Below are 16,034 nucleotides of genomic sequence, written 5' to 3'. Positions count from 1 at the left end.
CGTGAGCCACCGCCCTGGCCTTGATTTACATTCTTTAAGTACTTTTTCTGTCCCTGCTAGCAGAAAGTGTAACAAGGTAGCACTTGAGGATTCCTCTATATATTCATCCCTCAGTATTTGTGGGGGATCGGTTCCAGGACTTCTGAGGATACCAAAACCTGGATGCCCAAGTCTCTGATATAATGGGTGTGGTATTTGCATATAACCTATGCACATCCTCCTGTATATTTGCATCATCTCTGGATTACTTATAATAGCTAATATGATATAAATGCTATGTAAATAGGTATACTATAATGTTTAGGGAATGATGACCCAAAAAAGTCTGTACATGTTCATTACAGATGCATTTTTTTTTCCTCAGAATACTTTTGATCTGTGGTTGGTTGAATCCATGATGTGGAACCCACAGATATGGAGGGCCTACAGAATTTGTTTAACAACACTTTGGGTCATACTTAGTCTGCCTGTCAGGTACTTTTCTGAAGGTTCTACAAATATTCACTGATTTATTCCTCTTAGCAACCCTATGAGGAAGGTTTTGTTATTCCTATTTTGCAGATGACACTAAGCACTCATTTAATTAATAGTTGGTCCAAGATTGCTTAGCTAATTGGTGTTGGAGCTGGGATTCAAACCCAGGCAATCTGACTCCAGAGTTTATAGCTTTAACACTATGGTCTGCTGAGTAATTATTTCACAAGAAAAAAAAAGAAAAACAAGTAGATTTAGTCTTGGCTGTTAGGTCAGCGTCTGTGATGAACTGGTTGCACATCAGTAATTCTGCAGTTTTCATTTACCTTGTTTTGCACTGGCAGTTCTGTGCTAAATTCTTTAAATTTGTGGCCTCAGACACTGTTGTTGCTGTTTTGAGACAAGGTCTCACTGTCACTCAGGTTGGAGTGCAGTGGTGCAAACATGGCTCTCTGCAGCCTCAAGCTCCTTGGGCTCAGGTGATCCTCCTGCCTCAGTCTCCTGTGTAGCTGGGACCAAAGGCGTGGACCACCACATCCAGAGCTAGCTTTTGTAAAGATAGGGTCTCACTTTGTTGCCTCCCAAAGTGATGGGATTATAGGCATGAGCCACCACACCCAGCATGTGGGCCTTTTTTTTTGAGATGGCGTCTCGTTCTGTCAGCCAAGGTGGGGTGCAGTGGCACAATCTCCACTCACTGCAACCGCCACCTCCTGGGTTCAAGTGATTCTCCTGCCTCAGCCTCCTGAATAGCTGGGATTACAGGCGTGTGCCACCACACCTGGCTAATTTTTGTATTTTTAGTAGAGATGGGGTTACACCATGTTGGCCAGGCTGGTCTCGAACTCCTGACCTCAAGCATTCTCCCACCTTGGCCTCCCAAAGTGCTAGGATTACAGGCATGAGCCACTGCACCAAGTGGGGTTTTTTGGTTTTGTTCTTTGTTTTTAGATAATGGGATCTCTGTTGCTCAGGCTTTCCTTGAACTCAGCCTCCTGAGTAGCTGGGACTACAGGCATGAACACTGCCCAGCTTCATTCTGTTTTAATTATTACATGAACCATAAATAGATTGTACATTTTAAATAAATGGTGAAAAATGGCTTGATTGACAGGTTCTCAATGGCAAGAACTAGGTCTTCCCACCTGGTGTTTTGTGACCTCTGTATGCTTTTAACAAAAGCCTTTCGTTATACCTGTGGAGTTGGAATGGAACTTGGAGATCAAGTCTTACACACTTTCATTTCATAAATAAGGAACTGAGGCCCAACAAGATCAGTCCCTAAGCCCTCAACAGTTTGTTTTAAAACAGAAGCATGATTTAAACCACAGTCCTCAATTTAACGGTCTTTTCCTCCCATTATAGTCATTGAAAATTTATATAATGCCAGATTAAATATCTCAATAAACTTTAAAAAAATACTTTAGATCAATTTAAAAAGCACATATAATCATGCTAACCTAGGTTATTTTTCAACCACAAACCTCGCCTTTTTTTTCCTCACATTTGTTATCTTTGTTGTTTCCAGCAGGCACATAACATTGCTAGTTTTACATCATAGCAAGTCTTGTAAGATCTGTGTCTCTTTACATAATTACACACGCGTATAAGCAGCATATAAACTTAATATTGACTTGATTCATACAACCACATAAATAGTTAACAGATATAATTAGATGGTTATCAGATCAAACAAATATGTCTTTGGTGGAGAGTACTAAGTAGGCTGGGGCATATTAATTGTAGCCTAAATGTATTGAATATATTCTGAAATTTGAAATGCATACAATTGGAGAAGCTAATCTAAACTAACAATCCAAACTTACAAATATCTAAACTTAAAAATGGAAGTTTGTTCTTTTACTGGAAGTACTCGTTATCAGCACTGGGCTTTATAGTATTAAGTAAATTAGTTTGTGAATTAGAGAAAGGCACTAATGTAAAATTTTATGTTCTAAAAACTTGTATTTCAGCCATGTGGTGGTCTAAATAGTGGCTGAATGGAATTTTTCTGTAGGAACAGTTTTAGAGAAGCGGGTGATTCCTAGTAGAGAGCTCACCAAAGCCCTGTTAGGCTACATAAACATCTGTGCTCTGTGAACGTCCCGAGGCTTGACCCTCTTAGTCTTTTTCCTGGTATTAGCTTCAAAATATTTTACATTTATATTCTTGCTATTTATTTTCTATATTACGTGAGATACATCTGGAATTAAGTCTAGATGTTAAAGCAGACTGTAGCTAAGATTTCTTACACTACCATAAAAAGTAGTGATTAAACAAATCAGGAAAATTATAAGTTGAAATACCTCTTTTTTTTTTTAAAGAGTCATGTTTATTTTATTGCCTTTTAGATTATTACATCTAGTAAATTAAAAATTAATGGAGCTGGGTGTGGTGGCTCACGCCTGTAATCTCAGCACTTTGGGAGGCTGAGCTGGGTAGATCACTTGAGCTCAGGAGTTCAATAAATGTTTTGACATTTTGTATTTCTCTACCAAAAATACAAAAAATTAGCCAGGCATGGTGGCATACACCTGTGGTCCCATCTACTTGGGAAGCTGAGGTGGGGGAGGATCTCTTGAGTCTGGTAGGTGGAGTTTATAGTGAGCCGTGATCACACCGCTGCATTCCAGCCTGGGTGAAGGTGAGACCCCATCTAAAAAATAATAATAATAATAACGGGAAAAAGACCAGTCTTCTGGTGGGACTTTAAAATAGAAATGCATATGCACACCTAACTGCATAGCTTCTACTGCCTAGCTTTACCAACTGATACCAATCTCTTCATTGATGATGATATAATTATTTATTCCTGACAGCATTATGGCATCATAAACAAGTGATTTATATAGTTTTAATCTAAATAGGCACCTAATAAAAAGTGACTTGATAACTTTTAGGGACAATTTTTCTTCAAAAGTTTTAAATATTAAAATTTATTTAATGGATACTGAAATTTGCTTAACTAAACTTTTAAATTTGACCTCATCGTAGTTTCATATACAGTTTTTGTTTGTTTGTTTGTTTTTGGGAGGCGGAGCCTCGCCCTGTCGCCCAGGCTGGAGTGCAGTGGCCCTGTCTCGGCTCATTGCAACCTCTGCCTCCTGGGTTCAAGTGGTTCTCCTGTCTCCGCCTCCTGAGTAGCTGGAACTATAGGCGCATGCCGCCACGCCCGGCTAATTTTTTTGTATTTTTTAGTGGAGACGGGGTTTCACCATGTTAGCCAGGATGGTCTTGATCTCCTGACCTCGTTTTCCATCTGTCTTGGCCTCCCAAAGTGCTGGGATTACAGACGTGAGCCACCGCGTCCTGCCTCACGTACAGTTCTAAGAATACAGAGAGATCACTTGTGCCCTTTGCCTAATTTCTGCCTGTGGTAACATCTTAGAAAATTGTAGCACAATGTCACAATCAAGAAGTTGATATAATCCACTAATTTTGTTTCTGTGAAGTTTTATTATATGTGTAGGTTCATGGATACACCACTACAGTCAAGTTAGTGGGGAACAAGTCCCCACTACAAAGATCCCTGAGGTTGCTTTTGAGTATGTTAGATAAGTGGGATTATGCCTTATGTAATCTTTAGAGATTTGGCTTTTTTTACTTAGTGTAATTCCCTTGAGAGTCATTCAAGTTGTTGCTTGTATTAGTAGTTTATTTATTCTCATTGCTGACTAGTAGCCCATGTTACGTATATATCTAGTTTGTTTAACCATTCAGGTTTTTGTGTGAACATGAGTTTTTATTTCTTTAGAATAGGTACCCAAGGGTACAATTGCTAGATTGTTTGGAAATTGCATAGTTTGATAAGAACCTGTTTTCTAGTGTGGTTGTACCTTTTTGCATTCCCAACAGCAATATATGTGAGAGATTCTGTTTCTCTGTATCTTCACCAGCACCAGTATTATCATTGTTTTTGTGTCATATGAGATACAATCAGGTATGGATTTTAATGTAAATATAAAGTAGCTAAAATATCATATACTACAATAAAAAGTGATGATTAAACAAATCAGTAATATTATGAAATTAAGTAACATTATACTTTTTTTCTTTTTTTTGGAGACAGGGTCTTGCTCTGTCACCCAGGCTAGAGTGTAGTGATGCAATCTCGACTCACTCCATTCTCCTCCTTCTGGGTTCAAGTGGTTTTCCTGCCTCAGCCTCCTGAGTAGCTGGGTTTATAGGTATCTGCCACTACGCCCAGCTAAGTTTTGTATTTTTAGTAGAGATGAGGTTTCACTATGCTAAAGGTGAAGGGGATTACGCTCCACTTCTTTAAGGGAGGAATATCAAAGAAATTGTGGACATAGTTTAATATGAGGAAACTTAGGAACGGAAATGTTAAGTGATTTGTCCAAGTGCATACCTTGTGAGTTGCAGAAACTGGGTTTGAATCCCAGCAGACTCCATGTGTTTGTGGTTGTTCTGTGAACCATATGCTTTGAGCACTTAACCTCTTGAGTACATACTCGAACTCACAAGGTTTGGTGGCCCCTTGCCTGTAATCCCAGGACTTGGGGAGGTGGAGGCAGGAGGATCACTTGATCCCAAGAGTTCAAGACCAGTCTAGGCAGCATAGGGAGAACTCATTTCCACAAATACAGAGAACAAAAAAATTAGCCAGGCCCGCTGTGAGTACCTGTTGTCTCAGCTACTTGGCAAGCTTAGGCAGGAGGATCTTTTTGAGCCGAGGAGGTTGAGGCCGCAGTGAGCTATGATTGCGCCCGTACAACCTGTTTCTTTAAAATAAAAAAAGTTTTAATGACTTTCTTCATACTTACGTGTTCATATCTAGATATTCATGAGTGATATGGCTCTCTCTTTTATATCTGGTTTAGTACTTTCACTCAATTTTTACATTCACTCATTTAGTTGATAGATACTGATCACCTCCTGCCAGGTACTGGGATGCTCACTGTCATACGGGAAAGAACTTTCAGTTTAAAGGCGAACTAACTGACCTGGCACCAAGAAATTTAAACTATATATTGGGATAATTTCTGATAACTAAATATTGGGAAATAAACCTCCCCCCACCCCAGCTTTCTAGTTCACACCTTCTCTAATTGTTAGAAGCACGGTGCATAGTTTTAGAATGCATTGTAAACTGAAGTTGGCAATGGGATGAAGTTCCTCAGAGTTTGTATATTGCTAATATCAAAAGCAATAAATACTTGAGAGTCCTGGGCAGTGTTGGAACTGTAAACTGCTAGTGTCTAATTTTTTTTTTCCTGGTACTTTAAATGACCATGAAGAACTCTGTGTTGTCTGGGTTAGTTTTAACTAGGTAGTTTGACAGAAGTGAAATGACTCATTTCTTTGAAGAATTCTGATTTGTAAAATGAGTCACCAAATTATGCAAAAGAAGAAAGGAAGAGAGGTCTTAGAATTTTGATCTTTTTCATATTCTGCACTTATATTTCATTTTGTCAGTCCATAGATAAGTCTTTATTGTGGTAATCATTTTGACATTAAACTTCAGGGTACTTAGGATTAAACCATAAGGGCATGTGCACCTTAGGGCATTAGAATGCAACTTTATGTTCATAATACACTGGACTGATGTATACATTAAAAAACTTAATGTTTTAGCAGTATATGCAGTGAAATCGTGTGAAAAGTAACATTTCATAGGCTGACCAGGGTTGAAATAGGGCAAGTCACCTAACAATTAGTTAGAAGAACTAAAGGATGGAGTAAGAACAGGACCAGAGTTAAGGGATGAAGCATCCTGCCTTTATAAGGAACTTCATTGTTGAACTCTAAGGATTTGACAACCATATTTCTTGTTTGACAGCATTCAGTGAATTTCCTAATACTCAGGTTAAGTTCTCTCATGTGTACACACATATAGCTAGTTTCCTGTCTAGTCTAATTCAAACCTTAAATTCTTGATTTGTATCTGATATACCTCTTTCCCTCTGTGTCTGAGAGTACTAAGGGAATTTCTTAACAAGGTTAAGTGTTAACATGTACAGACATTTCTCTTGCCTATACTTTGGCAGCTTAAAACCCTAGGAATTCTCACCTTTTCTCTTTCCCTTTTAGATATATGGCAGACATGAGGAATGGCCTGAGTTGGAGTTTGCTTCTTAAGAAGTCCTATCAGGTGGGGCGTGGTGGCTCATGCCTGTAATCCCAGTGCTTTGAGAGGCCAAGGCAGGGCTCATGCCTGTAATCCCAGTGCTTTGAGAGGCCAAGGCAGGTGGATCACCTGAGGTCAGGAGTTTGAGACCAGCCTGGCCAACATGGTGAAACCCCGTCTCTGCCAAAAATACAAAAATTAGCCAGGTGTGATGGCAGGCGCCTGTAATCCCAGCTACTCTGGAGACTGACTGAGGTAGGAGGATCGCTTGATCCTGGGAGGCAGAGGTTGCAGTGAGCTGAAATCGAGCCACTGCACTCCAGCCTGGGTGACAGAGCAAGACTCGGTCTCAAAAAAAGAAAAAAAGAAGTCCTATCAAAGTCAGAGCTTATGAAACATTCTGATTAGAAGTCAGCATTGAATTGGGCTGGGATTGACTCCTCAAAGATTGAACATAGTGATATGGTGTACCTAGTGCTAACTTGCTGTCCCTATTCCCCAAGCATGCCTGAGTAGTGCTCAGGTCCTGCCTTTATGAATTATGGACATCATTGTTCTCTTTTCCACCTGTGCTCCCATTAGTCTTCCTTCTTCCCATCATCCTACCAAAAACTTTGTGATCACCTTGGCAAAGGGATCTTGGTTTCCATAGGCCCTAAATCAGGGTGTGAATTTGGTTATTCTGCAGATTGTGTCAGCCAGTAACTGTCACTTACAGTAAATACTAGTGGATTCCTCAAAACTAGGGAGTCATGTACTGTGGGTGATTATTAATATATGGATGGCTTTTTCTTTTAGAAAGGAAAGAGCAATGATTAATACTAAAATAGGCTAAGTGTGATAGCTTACACCTATAATCTCAATGCTTTGTTAGGCTAAAGTGTGAAGATCACTTGAGACCAGGCGTTTGAGACCAGCTTGGGCAAGACCTTGTCCCTACAAAAAATAAACATAGTAAGATTAATTGGATGTTGTGGCACACACCATCAGTCCTAGCTACTTGGTTGGCTAAGGTGGGAGAATCACTTGAGCCCAGGCATTGTAGGCTGCAGTGAGCTATGATCGTACCACTGCACTCCAGCCTGACCAGAATGAGACCCAAACCTGGGAACCTGGGAGTCCATAACAGCAGCACAGTGGCTTTTTTTTTTTTTTTGAGATGCAGTTTTGCTCTGTCACCCAGGCTAGAGTGCAGTGGCGCGATCTCGGCTCACAGCAACCTCTGCCTCCCGAGTTCAAGTGATTCTCCTGCCTCAGCCTCCCAAGTACCTGGGATTACAGGTGCCGACCACCATGCCGGCTAATTTTTGTATTTTTAGTAGAGACGGGGTTTCACCATGTTGGTCAGGCTGGTCTCCATTTCTTGACCTCAGATGATCCACCTGCCTCGGCCTCCCAGAGTGCTGGAATTAGAGGCATGAGCCACCATGCCTGGCCGGTGGCCCTTTTTAAAATCCTATGGTTAGTGAATCCTTGGTGACTTATAGCAATGTGATCTCCTGAACCAAAGCATGCCTTCCCAGGGCACGGAAAAGGAACAAGTCTTTAAGTCCAATAGGTGACCGTTTTCAGGAAGTAAGAACTTGACCACCTGCTTTTCTTGAAGTCAGTGCCAACTAGAACCTGGAGCTTGACCAAAGCCAGTTCATTTCTGCTGAGCTGCAATCAGAATGAAATGCCTGGCAGAGCATTTTAATGGTTGCAGTAATCCATTTTCATGGTGGCAAGGCCTGAATGGGAAATCATACCAAGACAACAAAGCCTTCTTTGGAAATGAGATGACCAGCAGTCCTCAGCAGGGTTGAGTCTTGCAACTTGATGTTTCAGCTCATGGTTACAAAGTAGACAAATAACTTATAGATTATTTAAAAAGAGTAAAAGAATTTAACCAGTGTGTAAAATTTACAAACTGGGCTCTGATGCCCCTCTTGTGTGTTAAAACAACCCAACTCTATGAGATTTATGCTGCACGGTTATGTGGAGGCCTTAACTTCTCAGTTTCTGAAACCCAAGTTTATATTACGTGGTCTGTCAGAAGAGGGATGGCACTGCCATAGGTCTTGGAATGGGAGTGATCCCTCTGTTCTTGTCTAAGTAGAGCAGTCACAAAGCAAGAATACTCGTTTGACTGAAACCAGGATGTTTCTGCTCCTGGGGCAACCTTAGTCACTGGTTCCCTTTTTTGGTTAGGATTATTTTTTCAAAAGTAAATACTGACTGTTGGTCAGAATTGAAATGTGAAGCAAGTTACATGAATATATTTTTGCCAGATCAAGCTTGTCCCTGAGGATCAAGGACAGGCAGGAAAATAAGAAAGAATATTTCTAAGGACAGTGGACACGCTGAGTTTGTATTTCCAAACCAAGGAAATACATTTGGGCTTGGATTTGTTCTCATTTTTAAAGTAGTTGTTTATGCTTGTAATTTAAATGTCAAAGTGTATAAATACATAAAATGAAGTTTATCTGTAATTCTACCTTCCTCTCCACTATTAACATATAGATAATTTGGTATGTATTCCTTTAATACCTTTTTTTTCCCCCTTGAGCATGTACTAACTTATAAAAACCCTAAGAGAATTAAACTGGGGATATGGGCAGTTCCTGCTGTTTGCTTTTTCCCTTAATAATTATGAACCTTGTTCTATGTCAGTAAATCTAGATATCTACTTACTCAGCTTTTTAAATGTGCAAGTTAATGAATTTGAGCTTCTTTTTTTTCCAAAAAACTTTGTTAATTACGAATTTGCATTTGTTGAAATTGGACATATGTATTTGTAAGTATGTTTTAATTACCATAAGTTAAAATGTGAACAATTTTCCTAGTAACCATACATTGATCACTATTCTGGTCTATATAGTCCTGAAGTTTTTTTGCACTTTCTCTTTTTGGGTCTGTCTCGATTTCAGTCTCTGTCTTACATTTTTCTCCTTGATTCAGATTCATTTTTATCCTACTTCCCTTTCCCCCCTTCTAAATATCTTTATCTTATAATACTAATCTCTCCTGCCTTTTAGCCATATATGGGTGTTTGTCAGTTGATGTTATGTAACTCTGTTGATACAGTTGTGACTGGGAAATGCCATCTTATTTTGTTTGCCATGTCATCAGCTGAACTGTTTACAAGCAAATACTTACATCTCCATGGATACAGGATTATGTAAATCCTTGGATTTACGTATATTTCTAAATCAGTCAAGAGATATTTATAGAACATATACACTCTGTGCCTAGGACTGTGTTATACACTACAAAAAACAGCCTTCAAACTAAAACGCCCATAGAAAGGTTTCATCTGTGAATCCACTGTGTGTTTCAAGAATGGTTTCTCCAAAAGAATGATTCAAACGTATAGCACATTTAAAAGCTGCTTTGGGGTCTTCATTTATATCTTAAAGAATATGGGTAGATTAAGAGAAAGCTAACAGAGAGAGAGATGAATATAGCCATTAACACCATGGGTTTACTCCGAGTGTTTCAAATAAGTAACTATACATAGTCATTCCTGAGTCATTAGAAGATAGTTATGTTTCCCAGTGCCATGAATTTAAGAGGAACATCAAGAGGCCAGCTCAGAGCAACTAGATAGATGACCTTAAAACTTTTATGAAAAACTAGAACATGCACAGAAAATGCTCATAGTCTTTGGATACTGTGTGTTTACCAGATGTGGCTGCTACTTGAAAAGTATGTGTGATTATTCTCTGTTGTGTACTGAAATGGAGCATTTTTCTATTGCTTTTTATTTTCATGCCTAGATTACCAACAAGATTAGATACGCTGTTTATTAAAGAGAGGGCCATTTCAAGGCCTGCTTTTGGCCTTTCTCTCCAGGGAAGCTCAAGACTGCCACAAATGACTTTACTTACTGAATCGGAGTTTATTAAATGAGAAGCCAGTCAATAAAATGTGTCTTGCCTTTCCTAGTGGGAGCTGGCAATGCCATTTAAGAACACGTGGCCAGTTTATCCAAATCTGACTGTAGCCTCTGCAGGAATGCTGGATAATGGCTAAGCCAAGAACACTCTTGCTCTTCTGCCCAGCACAGGATGATTTTTACTAGCATTTATTCTTTCAGTCCTGTTGGGGTAAAAAGGAAGTTGAAGGTACATCCACAAATCTTTTTGAGTCGCTTTGGGACAAAGCTGTCAGCAGTTTCATCTCTTGAACTTCTATGAGGCATGTTGTGTACTTGTCTAAGAAATATGTTTCCCCATGTGTTCCATAAAGTAAACATCTGTGGATGCTAAAGGCATAGTGCCAGGCACATCTGTGTCCATAGACAATGCTGGTAAACTAAGGGCTGCTCTGGATAATGCTTTGACTTGCTGCAAAGTTCAGTTGGCATAGTAATTCATTTGTTATTTTTGGGGAACAGTTTTGTTAATGAATATTTCATCATGGATTTACATGCTGCTTATGCTTGTATCTTACTCTTGGGTTTTTTTTACTTTGTGAATGAGCTAAGCTTTCTGTGATCACAGGCAGCCATTACATATTCAGTTTATTTCACTGACAGTAAGCTCTCTGAAGGCAGGAATCATGTCTTTATGAATTCAGTAGGCTTAGCAAAGCCAAAACTCTGAAGTGCCCTTTAGTGGCTCAGATGAAAAGTATGATGGTAATAAGAGTAGGGAAACTAAAATATTTTAAAATATTTCTGTGATTCTAGGCCAGGCACGGTGGCTCACACCTGTAATCCCAGCACTTTGGGAGGCCAAGACGGGCAGATCACCTGAGGTCAGGAGTTCAAGACCAGGCTGGCCAACATGGTGAAACCCCATCTCTACTAAAAATACAAAAATTAGCTGAGCGTGGTGGTGAGCACTTGTAATCCCAGCTACTCGGGAGGCTGAGGCAGGAGAATGGCATGAACCCAGGAGACAGAGGTCTCAGTAAGCCAAGATCGCGCCATTGCACTCCAGCCTGGGCAACAAAGCGAGATTCCATCTCGAAAAAAAAAAAAATATCTGTGATTCTAGATCCCAATCACCATAGAAAAGCATGAATTTGATCTTCAGGAAGCTATTTTTTCCATTCATTATTCATGATTTTTTTTAAACTTGCTTCATGACTTTCCTAGTCTAAGGAGGTCTCTAGGATTCCAAGCACATTATGCTCTTGGATTTAAATGATCTCTAGTTGGAATCAAATACATAATGTAAGTATTCAAAAATTATTTCCCCCTTGTCAGTCTGCTCTGCTGGAGGAAAGAATATCTCAGTGAGTGAGATGAGATATTCTGGTAGATTTCTGAAACAATAGTGGACTTCATGAGATTCTAGGAAACCTAAGTCTCGTCCATGTTTAAATAAAATGCCAAACATCTGATCTGCCTCCATTTTGATGAACAAAACAGAATTGCTTTGAGCCTCTTGGCATCTGTGGGTGAATGGCAAACTTAGGCCTGACAGGAGCTTGGATTTTCTTTTTCCCTATGTATAGCAATTTTCTATTGAAACACTAAGATAAGAATCTCTTCACTTTCCATTTTGGAATATTTACCTAAGAAAGAATTTCCTCCATAAACTTTATAATATCATATTGATATAAATATCGACTTTGTCTCTAGTCCCTTAAAGAAAGGGAGGTAATAAATTGAGGTAGTTCTCAACCTAATAAAATAAACTTACAGTATTTAATGCATATTTATTTTAGAAAGATGGAAAATACAAATAAGCTAATAAACATTAAAATCAGTTACTATACCATTGAGGGCTAAATGATAGAAGCATTTGAGTACACATACTATAAGATAAATTTTTTTCCTCTATCAATACTTATATGTTGGCTACTTTATAAAACAAAGTGGAACTATATATACTTTTTTCTTGAACATCATTTTTATTGGCTGTGTAGTATTTCATTGTATGATATAGGTGAACTTTAATTTATATTAAGTAACCTTTTGTTGATAATCCCCGGATTTCAAGTGACGTCTGTTGGTAAATTGATATTTATGAAGCCCTTTTCTCTATAACAATATCATAAATAAGAGTTTATTTTCTAGGTTAACTCCTCAAATTCTAATTCATATTTATCACATGGTAAGATGCACCACTAGATAAATGGCACCATGACACCTAGAACGTAGGTTCTGCTTACCATATCATTTTTGTGGAAATCTCTGTAATCCATTAGCACCTGGCACAGTGTCAGAGAGAAAACAGGCACTCCCCAAAATCTGAATGAATGGGAGATGATATGCTCGCTCTGCCCAGGTTGTCCTGACCAGAACAACCAAGTAGAACACATGGTATTCACTTTCTGGACTACGGGAGGAGAGTTGCAGGTGGCAGGGAGGGCGCACTGGATTAGCAGGATTTCCTCACTGTTTGTATCTTTGACGCTTGTCAGCAATTCTGCCTCGGCCAACTTCATAAAGACCCCCAGGAACTTGTTTATCTGGTGACAAAGTTGGGGGTATTGGAAGTGAGGATGCAAAAGATAACAGAAAACATGAACAACAAACTTCACCTAATTGATACTTATAGATCATTCCACCCAGCCCCAGCAGAATACACATTTGTTTTAAGTGCACTCAGAACATTTACCATGTTGTGAACCATAAAACAAGGAATTGATGGGCATAAAAAAAACCATGTACCTTTCATATATAGGCATTCCACTTCTAGGTGTTTATCCAAAAAGAAAGTAAGTATACATCCATACAAAGATTTGTACATGAATGTTCAAAGCCATTTTATTTGTAAAAGCCAAAGCTAGAATAACCTAAATGTCTGTCAGCATGTGAATGGATAAACAAATTGTGGTGTATCCACACTCCAGAATACTTCTCAGTAATAAAAAGGAATAGACTGTTGATACATTCAACAACATAGATGAATCTCAAAGTAAATTTCACTTCATGCTAAGGGAAAGAAGCCAGATGAAAAGAGTACATACTCTGTGGTTCCCTCTGTGTAAGTGTTTGAAACATATATATAAAGAGACCAGAGCAGTGATTGCCTAGGGATGGAGGATGGTGGGACAGAGTGAGAGGAAGGATTAAAGGGGCATGAATAAACTTCTGGTGGTGATAGATTGTCTTGGTTGTGATGTTTCTTAGGTTATACATATGTCAAAACATAAAATCATACACTTTCAAGATGTGTAGTTTATTATATATCAATCATAACCTCAATAAAGCTGTTTATACATCATAAAATAAGGCATTCAGAATTCTGGGGCTATTTACATCATTATAGTGTTTATCAAACACACATGCAAATGGCATGACATTTTACTGGGTACTGTGCTGGGTCAATAAAAGGCCTTGCTTGGTGATTCGCACTTCTGTAAAACAATAAGCAATGAAAAGTGTTGGGAATCTCACAAAAAGCCTAAAGCTAGGCAAGGTGGCTTATATCTGTAATCCCTGCACTGTGGGAGGCCAAGATGGGCGGATCTCTTGAGCTCAGGAGTTTGAGATCAGCCTGGGCAACATGGTGAAACCCCATCTTTCCAAAAAATTAGCCAGACATGGTAGCACACTGTCTGTCTGTCTGTCTAATATTCTCCCTGTCTTTCACTGAGGAAAAAATCTTCCATGTATATACATGGTTAACAATTGAACAGTTGAGCATCAAATTTTCAGTCATGTTGCATCCGTGTGAGTAGAGAAAAAGAAATAGAAAATATGATGATAATTCAGTAGCTACTCCTTGCTACTCTTTTTTTTCTTTTTTTCCTCTACTTCACTGCCTTTTTCTTCCTCTACTTTTTTTCTTCCTCTACTTCACTGCCTTGGTGAATGCTGCCTGTGATTCTTAGGCATCCCACCTCATCTTTTGGCTCTATTTGGTAAATGCCCGTTCTTTAGATTCTTATTCAGATGCTTTCTCTGGTGTTTCCCCTGTGTTCTGTATTTTAGTAGACACTAAGCACATAGTGTACACCCTACACTTTGCACTATATGCGTTTACATATGTGTCTTGAATGACTTTTATTAGTGGCACCGTGGCCAGGTACCTTGGTCATGGTAGGCCTAGGTGTTGATTGTGCCTTAAACACAATGGGTGGAAGACAGTATAGCGATTCCTCAAAGATGTAGAAGCAGAAGTACCATTTGACCCAGCAATCCCATTACTGGATATATACCCAAAGGAATATATGTCATTCTGTTAGGAAGATACATGCACATGTATGTTCATTGCAGCACTATTCACAATAGCAAAATCATGGAATCAACCCAAATACCCATCAGTGATAGACTGGATAAAGAAAATGTACATATACACCATGGAATACTATGCAGCCACAAAAGGGAACGAGGTCATGTCCTTTGCAGGAACATGGGTGGAGCTGTAAGTCATTATCCTCAGCAAACTAACAAAGGAACAGAAAACCAAACACCACATATTCTCACAAGTGGGAGCTGAAGGATGAGGGCATAGGGACACATGATGGGGAACAGCACACATTGGGCCTGTCAGGGGCTTGAGGGGAGGAAGAGCATCAGGAGGAATAGCTAATGGTTACTGGGCTTAATACCTAGGTGATAGGTTGATCTGTGCAGCAAACCACCATGGTATGTGTTTACCTTTGTAACCTGCACATGCTGCACATGTACCCAAGTACTTAAAAGTTTAAAGCAAAACAAAACAAAACAAAAACGCAATGGGAACAGTAGTCAGTGATGTTGGCCCTGCTGTTTTGTAACCGAACAGATGCAGAATTAATGCATTTTGGTTACTATTTAGGTGCATTGGGCTTAACTGTACTTTTACATTTATTAAAGTTGTTGTAATTAATGCCTATGAGGAAAGCAGCAACAAAACAAGCAGGAGGAAACAAATTGTTTTTGAAGCACATTATATTGACCATATATTTAGGGCGGAGGAGTGGCAGAGTTACTGTGCTCATGTCATTTTTTTCTTAAGCTAATATTTAAATTATATGGAACCTTCCCCCATCCTTCACATTTTTATAACTGTGCAATGGCTAGTTGGGAAAAGTTAGCTTGTAAGTTTAAATCAACTAGATGTAATTCACTCTGAATAATTCATATAGAAATATTCAAGTGTTGGCTTAGGGAATGTACCTTAAGATTACACAGAAAGCTGCGTCTCGCCTAAAATTTAAAAAGGAAAAAAAAAAGAGTTGGCTTAGTGGCATCTTAACAGGGAAGTATTCATTGTATCATGGAAAGAGCATGAATTTAGTATGAGTTGAGGAACATTTGGAATAACATGTTTTTGAGATTTCAGGTGAGAGTTAACTCTCTGGAGTGTCCACACCCTTGATCACTTCCTAAATTTATTTTTCCAGGTCCGGACCCTATTTGTTAGTGGCCTTCCTCTGGATATCAAACCTCGGGAGCTCTATCTGCTTTTCAGACCATTTAAGGTACCTTTTTTATCTTTCAGAAATTATAAAATGAGACAAAAGTCTGTATGCTTCCTGAGGGCTTTTTGGAGCAAGAAATGAAATATTTGAGAAAGCACTTCATAAAGAGATGTTTTTAAAAGGT

At 39.0% G+C, this 16,034-nt stretch overlaps 1 protein-coding gene across 1 annotated transcript in view; it reads left to right on the top strand.

Moving 5' to 3' along the window:
- RBPMS (RNA binding protein with multiple splicing) overlaps positions 1-16,034 on the top strand; it is a 113,999-nt gene that overhangs the window by 22,621 nt on the left and 75,344 nt on the right. Inside the window, exon 3 of the mRNA XM_011944606.1 lies at positions 15,833-15,910. Coding sequence (XP_011799996.1) covers positions 15,833-15,910 — 78 coding nt within the window. The remainder of the gene's footprint in view (positions 1-15,832; positions 15,911-16,034) is intronic.

This window comes from Colobus angolensis, unplaced genomic scaffold (assembly GCF_000951035.1).
Source record: "Colobus angolensis palliatus isolate OR3802 unplaced genomic scaffold, Cang.pa_1.0 Scaffold233, whole genome shotgun sequence".
Lineage (NCBI taxonomy): Eukaryota > Metazoa > Chordata > Mammalia > Primates > Cercopithecidae > Colobus > Colobus angolensis.
Note: the sequence above shows the minus strand (reverse complement) of the source record. Positions and strands in the feature narration are given on the sequence as shown.